Raw genomic sequence first — 11,387 nt, forward strand, 5'->3', positions numbered from 1 at the left:
CAATTTCTCCCTCCTTTCAGGCAGGCCATTTCCCGGGCCCTCTACAGGTCCCCGGGTGGGGGACAGGGTAAGCGCTACACGCTTACCCGGGAAATAATAATCAATCAGAGTTCTTTCGATTTTCCCTTTTTGCTTGCTGCTTTGGGGTGAGCTGAGGCTCGGATGTTATTCTTGACGAATACACTCGGTGAGGACAGAAAATCGAGAAATCAACCCGCCTGTCCTTGCAGATCCTATGGGCAGGCGAAAGCCTAGTGCAGACCTAGAAAGAAAGCCACATCGTTATGTTGTTATCGGGCGGCCCGACTCTCAATGCAAATATTCCCCATTCCATGGCAAATGCCATTTTATGTTAGTCTTCAACCACGATGAACACTTGGTTGTAGCAAGAAAATCCATTAAGGAAACTATAAGCCTCCTTGCAAGCTACTCTTTCAAGAATATGCTCAGTAAATGGGAGTGGGTAATGATCTTGATGGGTGGAGTGAGGTTAGGTCCTCTTATTGTACTCGCATAAGATCATTGGTGATGTAGAGGGGTTTAGGGTCTTCATCTTTTGCCACTAGGATTACCTCTTTAACCTTGGCTGATCCATCAAAACCTTACTGATTTCCTTCCTCCACTGTCCTTTTGTCTTGCTCTAGGAGTATCGTACGGCCTTGGATCATGTATGACTTTAAATGTCTTGGGACTTGGCATAGGTCGGCTTTATCATCCTCATCCTCATCCAGGTCCAAGTTTATAGGAGGAGTACTCTTACGTTTAGCTCTTGAAGTCTCACTGTTTTGTGGGGGCTTTTATTTGCCCTTAAGAGATCCTATCAGATCCCTTAGTCGATTTAGTCTAGCTCCCAAATTGGAGGAAAACTCAAGGTGAGTGGTCGTAGCACTGACGTGTACTTGAGCCAATGAATGTTTTATTTTACCTTCATTTCTCCCTTCCTTTCCTTGGATTCCCTTGACAGATTGATCATTGTTAACTCTATGTCAAAATAGACTCAAGTAGCAAAGAATGTGTGCATAGAGTAGTAGCAACTTATTCGATTGTACTTACATGATGATGCTAGAAATAGTCTCTCAAGATTCTATCATAGGAATCCTACATGCACATATTAGATGCGATTCCTAAACCCTTACCCTCTTAGATTAGTTCCTAACCCTTGTTCTCCAAGATCTATGAGGGAGATGAGTTTCTTAAAATGAATGTAGATATGCATGAGCATGCATGAATAGAACAAAACTCTTATTTTCATATCACTCAAGGGTTAGGAGAGCTAACATATTTCCAAATCTAGCCAAAAATAAGAATCCCGAGTAGAAACCTTCAGTTACTAGCTTGAGGAATTTTATGTTTCTTAAAAAATAGCCACTTAAAGAACAAATCAGTCAATCAAATCGACACCAATGTGTAGAGCTTAAAATTCTAAACGTTTCTTCTTTTTACTAAAAATACATCTAACATACCCATGAAAAGTGACAAGTTAAGTGGTTACAGGCAGTGACAGGTTAAGTGGTAACCCCTCTCCACATTAAAAAAAGGGAATTTGATAATCCAATATATCATGTTATCCATTGCGTGGACACTTTGGAGGGTACACAAGTGTTGACTAAATCCACCGCTCCCACCTCCATTCCTATTAAATTGCACCCACCTCCCTCGTTCTTCTTCCTCTTCATTTGGCCTCCCTCCTCTTCCAAATTCTCAAGCCCCACGCAAGATCTTCCTCCCTCTATGTCAAAAACCACCTTACTCCCATCCTCATCCATCGAGCTATACATCGAACCCTTGTCGCAACAAAGACCTAGCCATCCCCGTTGTTTTACTCAACCATCCTCAAACATCAAGAGAGTATTTGGAGAATGCTTGACGGTAATCAATTTCCCCTTCCACCTTTCCTTTCATCAAATTTTCTTATTTTCCATCAAGATGATTTTTTCATCATTCCTTTCTTTTTTCTATCCATTTTTTGCTTCCCTCTCCCTCTCTCACCCCTCTTCCATCCCACACCCCCTTCTATCCCCTCTCTCTGCCACCACTCTTCAATCCCCCCTCCTTTTTCCATCCTCTCTCTCTACCCCTCGCATTCTCTCCCCCATTCCCCTCCCTCCATCTCCCCTCCATCACCCCCCCCCCCTCTCTCTCTCTCTCTCTATATATATATATATATATGTATGTATGTATGTATGTATGTATGTATGCATGCATGTATGTCTCTCTCTCTCTCTCTCTCTCTCTCTCTCTCTAGTTGCACGTCTCACGCTCTCTTGCTCCGCCTGACCACACCCCCCCCTCGTGGCATAGCGAGGGCTTGCCCACAGTGCTCACCCACATGGTGGAGTTGCCAGGCAGTTGCGGCGCGCCTGGGTAGTTCCCTGTGGAAATCCTGACAAAACTTTTAAGATTTTTACATAAAAGTTTCAAATCTTGGCGAATGTTTCAAATTTTATTTTTATTAAGGCACAGAAACTATGCCAATATAAAAATTTCACTACTTAACGAAACTAACATGAATTTTTAAAAAAAATTAGGGCACATAAACTTTTGATGCCAATATTAAAGTTTCACTTTTTAATGAAACTAACATGAAAAAATCATCCATGCTCTCTCTCTCTCTCTCTCTCTCTCACACACACACACACACACACACACACACAGACACAGACACACACACATACACACACACACACACACACACATCGGGGGGTTCACTTAAAAATATGTAAGTATACCACATGAGTTCAAATGGAGGGGCTTTTTAATTCCAAAATTTAAGGTAAATTTATAGAAATGTATTTACATAAGGGGATTATCTATTGATTTTTGGGGAAAAAACCATAAGTTTGTAAAGGGGTCTTTTTATCCATGAAAAAATTATGCATGCACGCACCCGCGCACACACACACACATGCGCGCACACACATAATTTGAAAATAGTGTTATCCCAAAAGATGACCCTTCAATGGTCAATTTTGAAAATTGAAATCCAAATAAGATTGTATTTGAAAATAGACTGCTTTTCCAAAAGCTGAACCTAAAAATGTTAAGAAATGAGAATCGAGATTGAAGGGTAGGTAGGGAAACAAGTGGAGGGATAGAAGCATGGAGGTATCAAATCGTGTGAAGGGTCCAACATTAAAAAAGGTGGCTAGTTGAAAAAATAAGCTATAAGTCAATTTATGATGAGTGTGTGTGTGTGTGTGTGTGTGACACACACACACATTGTCACACACACACACAAAATTTGAAAATAGACTATTATTCCAAAAGATGAACCTAAGAATGATAAGAAATGAGATTGTCACACACACATATACACATATAACACACACACAAAATTTGAAAATAGACTGTTATTCCAAAAGATGAACCTAAGAATGATAAGAAGTGAGAATCGAGATTGAAGGGTAGGTAGAAAAACAAGTCGAGGGATAGAAGGGTCGAGGTTGATAAGTCATGTGAAGGGTTTGACATTAATAGAGTTGGCTACTTAACAAATCAATTTAGAAAACACACTCTCTCTCTCTCTCACTCTCTCTCTCGATTGCAGGGTAGGTAGTGGAGGGATAAGTGTCAAGAATCAAATCATGTGAAGGGCGTTCCAGTGGTTGGATTTTAGAGGGAGAGTCGTGGGCCCTCAATATTCTCGGGACAGGGCGCAGCCATTTCATAATAATAACAAGAGCTATCGTTAAATCGGCATCCCACGTTAAGACCTGTTGGACCTTCGAATAGAAGCCAGTTGCTGTTGTTCCAAGGCAGGATTAAACTAATAAGAGAGGCTGGCGTGCTGGCGAGGAAGTTGCCTGCGATTTACGTCGACGACGCTGTGCATGTTGGCTAGTCAAACGTTGATCGTTCAACCACTTTTGAGCGAGCCCACGAATAGACGGCCAAAAATAGACATTTGGAAAGATGCGGAATCTTTGCCACCTCGTTTGAAACCTTCCTCCCGGGAATTTCCTTGAACTAAAGGCCAAATTTCAAAATACACGGAAAAGATTTCGGACGTTTTACGTTTGAAACCGTCAACGTTCGGCCTCTCCTAGAACTACGACGCAACAACTCCATCATGTGAACACTACTCCATTTCAAATCATGTTTGTATGTGTTAATAGTCCCTTTGCCCACTCTTTGAACTCTTTCTGAATGACACCCCACATCACCAAAACTCCATCGGCATGCTATGTATGAGGAGCTTCAATTTAGTTGCATTTACATCGGGATTTCAGTCGCTGTTAAGCATGTTTGTAGGGGGCGTCAACTCCTAGTTGGTTTCCAACGCTGCTTGCTCCAAATATGACGACATCTCCTGTAATCTCCAACTCCCACCCTCATGCAATGCCTAGACGCCGCCCCTCAAAAAACTAGTCTGGGGAGCTGTGCAGACATAATTGAACAACATCCTGAGAAAGGTGGCATGCTTTAGGCCTTGATTTCCATCGACATGCTTCGAGACACATGAATGTGTTCCTAGACAAAACTCAACTTGAATAAAGGGGAAAGTTTCAACCATGAGCAGTAGGTGGTTGTGAGCAAAAACTAGCTACATATGAGAGGGAGCCTAGACACATTATCATAATAGAGACCAAGGGATGAATCTATTTTTCCTAATTCTTTATATGAGCATGTATTTTTCGTAGGACCTAGTGATAAAGCTTGGGAATTCGCTCTGCTTAGGCATGACACCTAAATGGAAACCAGGCTACCGTTTTCGCTTGTTAACCCATTCATTCACACACAGCCTCCATTCGAGCCATCTTTCTTGCATATGGTATGCCCACATTAAATTCCTACATTAAAAAATAAAAGAGTTAAAAAATGCATACATCTTAGCAAGTTGTATGCACACCCAATTACCCTCTCTTTAAAAAGATGGCTTCATGTCAATTGGCTCATAATCTTGGTTCACTATTCCAAATTCCAAAGAGATATAAATTTTGCATGCAACAGAGCATGTAATGTCATCCCATGAGTCCATTGTTCGGGAGGTTGAAGAGCCCAAATCTCAGGAGCCATATCGGTAAAGGTAACGAAGTTTCTTTGTTATCTTTGAAATAATCTAAGGTTGTAACCTTGATCGACTACATTGCCACATTACATTGGTGGCATTGCCTAATGGATGGTAGCCCAAGTGACTTCCCTAATCTTTGAAACAACATAAGGTTAGCAAAATTAATGACTTGTAAAGGGGTACATTTGCATGAGTGGACTCAAAAATTGGAGCGTGTGAAGTACAAGCAAAAAACACCTATTTTCAATGGAATTTGCAATTTGGATGAAGTTACAAGGTAAGATCTTCCAAAGATGTTTGCAATAGTAGGTGTGGGCATGCACACAAAAAAAAAAGAGGTAATGCAATGGATCAATTGTTTGTCCTGTGTGTTTGTTCTAGTATGATTTTTCCTTGAGAAAACCATCCGCCAAAAGGTGGTGTGAAGGGATGCCATCTTAGTTACTCCATGGCCAACTCTTCCAATCACTACATGAATGGCCCATTCCATCTCCTCTAACCGCTACACCAATCTAAATTGACACAAATTAGCAACCGACTCTTGTGAACCACCACATGTGCCAACCATCCTCCAATTCTATTTTCTAGTGGATGGGTGACTCTGATAAAATTTGAATCTCTCTTGTTAAAATGAAGAGAGAGAGAGAGATAGAGAGAGAGAGAGAGAGAGAGAGAGAGGCTATCTACAACCAGCATTCAATGCCCAATATCCCTGGTCTACAAGGCATTGCGGTGGGTATGAAGGATTGTCGACTTCAGTTTTGCCGGGAAAGTCTTACGATCGAGCTCAATCCCCCGGTCACGACGCGCTTTCGTCTTTCTCCGTGCCTCTCTCGTCTTTCTTCGCGCAAAAGACCTTCCAAGTACATCGCCAATCCATTCCATCCTCCCCATAGCTACCTCTTTTTGCTGTGTTCTGCCTCATCTGATCTCCTGTCCATAGTCCACCTTCATCTTCACGCCCCCTTCCATATTCCAGCAAGTGTTGCAAGAGCATCATTTCTTGCAATTGCGACATACACATGATCTGTTTCACCCCCACTTTGCCAATTGTGAACAGATGCTAAATGCGCAGCCCGGCTACGTCATCCTATAGCTTCTTCTCTAGTCTTTCTTCATCGGATCTTGTAGCTTCACAGAGATCGTTGTATGCGCTCCTGGAATCTGTTTCCAATCATGTATGGCGTTCGAAAAGCGAAAGTGTGGCTTGGCTACTGTATTCTGGCGCTCCTATTACGGGTGGACATTTCCTTCGGGGAGACTTTCTATCTGGAGATGATTCACAAGTACTCCCAGGAGTTCAAATCTATAATGCAGGTTATGAATGCCGGACAGGTGACCACTGATTGGCCGAGCGAAGGAACTCAGGAATACTACGAGAAGCTGATCTATCACGACCGTCAGCGGCATGCGGGCAGGAGCTTGATCACTACTTCGGATGGATCTTATTCTTTTGCACCGACTAATGAGACCACGAGCTATGAAACCCTGGGCGGGTCAGTTGTTTTAAAGCCGTTGTTAGTGCGGAAGGGGAGGGGTTCTCTTTCATTCCCCTGGTGCAACGTGACTTGACGATTTGTACCGTTCGTTCAAGCAGGTTGCATTACTCTCGGTTGACTCTAGGGACGCCCAATTCAATTTTCTTGGTAGCACTGGACACGGGAAGCGATCTATTGTGGGTGCCCTGCCAATGTCAAGAGTGCGCAAACACCTCTGAAGCCAGCTATGGATTGTCATCGGTACGTCCATAATTCTACTCTGAGTGGGATGAACGCTTTACTTTTTGGTGTCTAATTACGCTTTACTTTTTAGTATTAGTATCACACACGAAGATTTCTTTCTTTTGGAGGAGGGAAGAACGCAATATTTTATTAGCCTTTTAGAGTTTTTCAAATATGTCACACAAGATGAAATAGACTTATAGAGACAAAAAGGGGCCCATCTCTGCCACTTGAGAGTGATTTAAGCTGAACCGTCTCCATTAGATATGAAAGCTAACCTCACGAAGAGATTGGCCAAGAACTTTTAAATCCCTACCCCTCATGAACTCGGGTAGCCATACACAAGGCTCACTTCAGCCTCGCCCTCACCAGGTTAGAGTTCGACAAACACCAACCCATACCTTACATCCAAAAAACCACATGCCCTCAAGTTGGGCCACGAAAGGTGAACCTGAGCAAGTCACCTATAACAGAACCGCCTTCTAGTTTTTTGTACAAGAGAGAGGATTTTATTAACCCAGCTCTTTACATCGCAATCTAGATTCAAAACCACAAGCCCGTAGCAATTGGACAGGACCCCAACATATGTTGCACTTTTTCTTTAGAACACTTGCACATAATAACCAATTGTCAAGAACCTTTTGCAACAGAAAGCTAACACTACCAAAACGCGAGTGTTTCTAGATATCCCCAAACCTATTTTCATTGCCCTCTATAGCTCCTTCTTAGCTTCCACATGGCACTCATTCCCTCCATCAAAGATCTCTGCTCTACCAAGCACCTTTAGATAGACTTGCAAATAGTAATATTGCTTAAAACCTAGCCCCAAAGACTCCCTATTGGTCAATCCATGGACTACTGCATGGGATGTAGCTAGTGGGCCACTTATCCTCGGCCAACCATCGACTCTGAAGTTGCACTAAGTTTGAACCATATCTTAGACAGACAACCTCCAATTAGTGTTTCTTACATCCCACAATTACTCCCAACACCAAATGCCATTCCCTTACATTCCTCTTGCTCTTAGTAGGTTTGTGCAGGCCATAGCCCTACCCTCTTTGACCATCACTCTACCCCACCAAATATCCTTCTTTAAACCAGCATCTCCTCCCAAACCCTTCCTACTCTTGTCGCATATGCACCTTATGAAGATATAATATTTGATGTATTTTTTTCCATGTACATGTATAGAGCTCATATGATCATATGCATGTTTTTTCATTGAATTAAGTAACTCTAATTTATCTATTTTTAAAGAGTCATGAAATAAAATTCAAACACCAGTTGAGCGTATTCTTACCTTTGATTATTTCTTTAAAACAATCATGCAAAGCTTTTGACGTTATTTTTTAATGATGGAATGTGTATTAATCTTTGAAATGGTCTTGGGATTTTGCATTGCCTTGTGTAGAATGGTAACTTTTCGGTGTACAATCCATCAACATCTAGTACGAGCAAATCTATTTCATGTAGTAATGAAATATGCTCAAATGCATCTTCAACAAGTGTTTGCAATGATGTAAATCAAAGTTGCAATTATAATGTGACCTATGTTTCGGCAAATACTTCAACAGCAGGAATACTTGTACAAGATTTGCTTTATTTGAACTCTGAAACTGTAGAAGGTGGAGCCATCAGCACGCCAATATATTTTGGGTATGACCTCATTTGAACTTTATGTGTTAGTAGTTTAATAAATAGCATGAACTAGTATGAGCAATTTTGCTTCGTATATTAAGGATAAACTTGGTAGGAGCTCCATTGCATGAATTTATCCCAAGACAATCATTCTATTTGTGAATTGGTAGCCTATAAGGTATCAATTATGAATCCACATTGAACTACTATGGACATTTTTCTTGCAGTTATGGTACACAAAGATTGAATATCTTGCCATGTTATTTTGTAGATGTGGTGAAGTACAAACAGGTGATTTTCTTGCTGGTGTTGCTCCGAATGGTCTTCTAGGCCTTGGACCATTGGACATATCTATACCAAGTACCCTAGCAAGATCAGGAATAGGCTCAAATTCTTTCTCAATGTGCTTTTCACTTGTAGACACATCGGGAAGGCTTGTCTTTGGTAGGAAGGCAAATGCAAGCTTTCAAAGTGTACCACTTGTTCCCATCACCCCAAGGTATACTTTACTTTTCATTGCTTTGTATTTCCAAAAACGTTTCTGTAAGGTGTCACTTTGAAAATTTATACATGATTTTTTGATATCGAAACATGTATAAGATTACTAAGAAATCTTACCGTATGACAGTCTATACTATGTTATCAAGGCAACAACCATAGTCGTCGAAGATCAAACCTTGTCTTTTTCAAAGGACATTATTTTTGACACAGGAACTTCGATCACTCGTCTACCAACATCTACATATCAAGCTCTTGGTGCTATTGTGAGTAAAACTTTATTTGATGTTTACTATGTGTTTATGTCAAATGAGTGTTGTAAGTAGGTAGCACAGATAGCTAACTATATTGTAATGGTTTGTGATGACGTAGTTCAACAAGAAAATCAATTTACCAACAAGTCAAATTAGCGATACCTTTGAATATTGTTGGAGTGTAAGGTTTGTGCATCATTCTGTTTTATTTCTTTCATTCATATGTTAACTCTAACTTACACCACCTACCCCCAAGGTGTATCTTCTCATGTTCTCATGATCATTTGCAGTAATGCTAATGACCTAAGTGGTCTTCCCACTTTAAGCATAGTTTTTGTTGGAGGAAGTAATTTGACTATTCAATCTCCCTATGTTGCAATTGTGACTTCTACGGTATGGAGATCCCATTCATATAGTCAAATCAATTTTGTTGTTTCCAATAAAGGAAAATCTATTTCCCTTAATATTTCATTTTATTTAGATGTATATTTCTTATGTCATTATATATAACAAACATTTGGTTACCTGTATACAGAATACTATTGCTCTAGTATGTTTAGGAATTATAGAAGACTCAACAAGCATCATTGCTCGTAAGTCTCTCGCTCTCTCTCTCTCTCTCTCTCTCTCTCTCTCTCTCTCTCTCTATGTATGTATGTATATGTATATGTATATACATATACCATATATATATATATATATATATATATTCTTGATGTGGTTATGTATGCATACACATTTGGATGTGTGCACACACCTATGCACCTAAGTGAGTGTGTATCTACGAGTGCTTTTATGTGCATGGATGGATGCATGTGTCCATTTTTTGGAACATGTTTGCATCCTCCATGTCTTTGTATGAGCATGGATATTTGGAATGGTGTATCTGCACATACATACATGCATGCATGAGTATAAACATTGTATATGGACACAAACACCTACACATAGATGTGTGTGGATGACCATGGATGTGCATGCATTCAAACGTGTGTTGCGTGTGCATGTGTATGTGCGTGCGTGCGCATGAGCGTGGGTGCACATGCGAGTGTGCATGAATGCATGTGCATATGAACATATGACCCATAACTACTTTTGGAATAGAGTACTAATGTATTTTATAACGGCCTACACCTTCTCAGATAATTTCATGGGAGGATATGAGTTCTTTTTTGATAAAGGTGCTATGTCACTTAGTTGGGCACAATCAAATTGTGAGTATGTAATGCTTTCAAAGATAATGAGTTTTTAAAATCTAAAATATGAGATAGTCCATTTTATCTAAAATCTTGAATATGACTTTATGCAGGCTATAATTTAACTACAAGTGTAGGAATAAGCCCACAACAATCTCCAATTGACGTAGCTTCCATACCTCCAGCTTCACATGTATCTCCACCACCAAGTCAGGGTACTATTAACAATACATCTAATGTTACAAAATCTTTACAGGTTAATCTCTTGATATCTCTTATTTGCATTTTTAGTATAATCATTTCAATCATAGGTAGGTGAAATTGCACATAGAAGATGATGCATTAGAACCATATACACTTTTGTGATGGAGACTCATTCCTTAATTTGGAATAGACATTAAAATTCAATATTAAATGGATGATTTGGATCCATGTCCTTTTTCTCTTATTATGGCTACTCTTTTGGTTTCTATGCAAACTTAGTTTATTTGATCTAGTAATAATCTTGTTATATTCCAATGTGTATAACCTTTTTTATCCCAACACAAATTTTAATTATGCATCCCATATGTGAAGCTACAAGTAGATGCCAAAGTGTTATGCCATTGCTATCATCTTGGCAATAATGACAAACTTGGATTAATGTAATATCCAAGTGTCTTTTCATTGATTTTAGTACATGATGATGGACATTACCCAAGGTAATGTAAAACACCAAAATAATGCCATATGTACTCACATCTATCCATTATGCTCAAATGTGCATTTTAAGCTCTGCACTTAAGTGAAGAACAAGCTAGGCTCTCGGAATTTGGTTTACATAGATCATCGCTCACATAGAACCAATGATAACATGTGCATCAACATATCATGAGAGGGCCAATAAAAATTGCCTTATTTCGCAAATATTACCACGACCCCTTGCAAGTATCAATTTTTTTCTAAATTAACATTGTGATAAAAGAATGCTACGTTGTGATCGAAAGGTGTATCTCACAACATTTTGGTTATTATCATTTCAACTGCATGTAGTCCATAGCTATAATTTAGCATACAGGTCCTATGCAGT

At 39.9% G+C, this 11,387-nt stretch overlaps 1 protein-coding gene across 1 annotated transcript; it reads left to right on the forward strand.

Moving 5' to 3' along the window:
• Positions 1 to 5,745: 5,745 nt before the first annotated feature.
• LOC147901391 (aspartyl protease family protein 1-like) lies at positions 5,746 to 10,732 on the forward strand. Its single transcript, XM_087376377.1, has 10 exons — positions 5,746 to 6,507; positions 6,609 to 6,750; positions 8,144 to 8,388; positions 8,642 to 8,869; positions 8,999 to 9,134; positions 9,241 to 9,308; positions 9,413 to 9,515; positions 9,658 to 9,715; positions 10,265 to 10,336; positions 10,432 to 10,732. Exons 1-10 carry the CDS (start codon positions 6,161 to 6,163, stop codon positions 10,635 to 10,637), a joined length of 1,605 nt encoding a protein of 534 aa, XP_087232503.1. The 5' UTR covers positions 5,746 to 6,160; the 3' UTR covers positions 10,638 to 10,732.
• Positions 10,733 to 11,387: the final 655 nt, after the last annotated feature.

The sequence above is a fragment of the Dipteris shenzhenensis genome, chromosome 6, assembly GCF_047967505.1.
Source record: "Dipteris shenzhenensis isolate YYH24624 ecotype China chromosome 6, Dip_SZ_1.0, whole genome shotgun sequence".
Classification (NCBI taxonomy): domain Eukaryota; kingdom Viridiplantae; phylum Streptophyta; class Polypodiopsida; order Gleicheniales; family Dipteridaceae; genus Dipteris; species Dipteris shenzhenensis.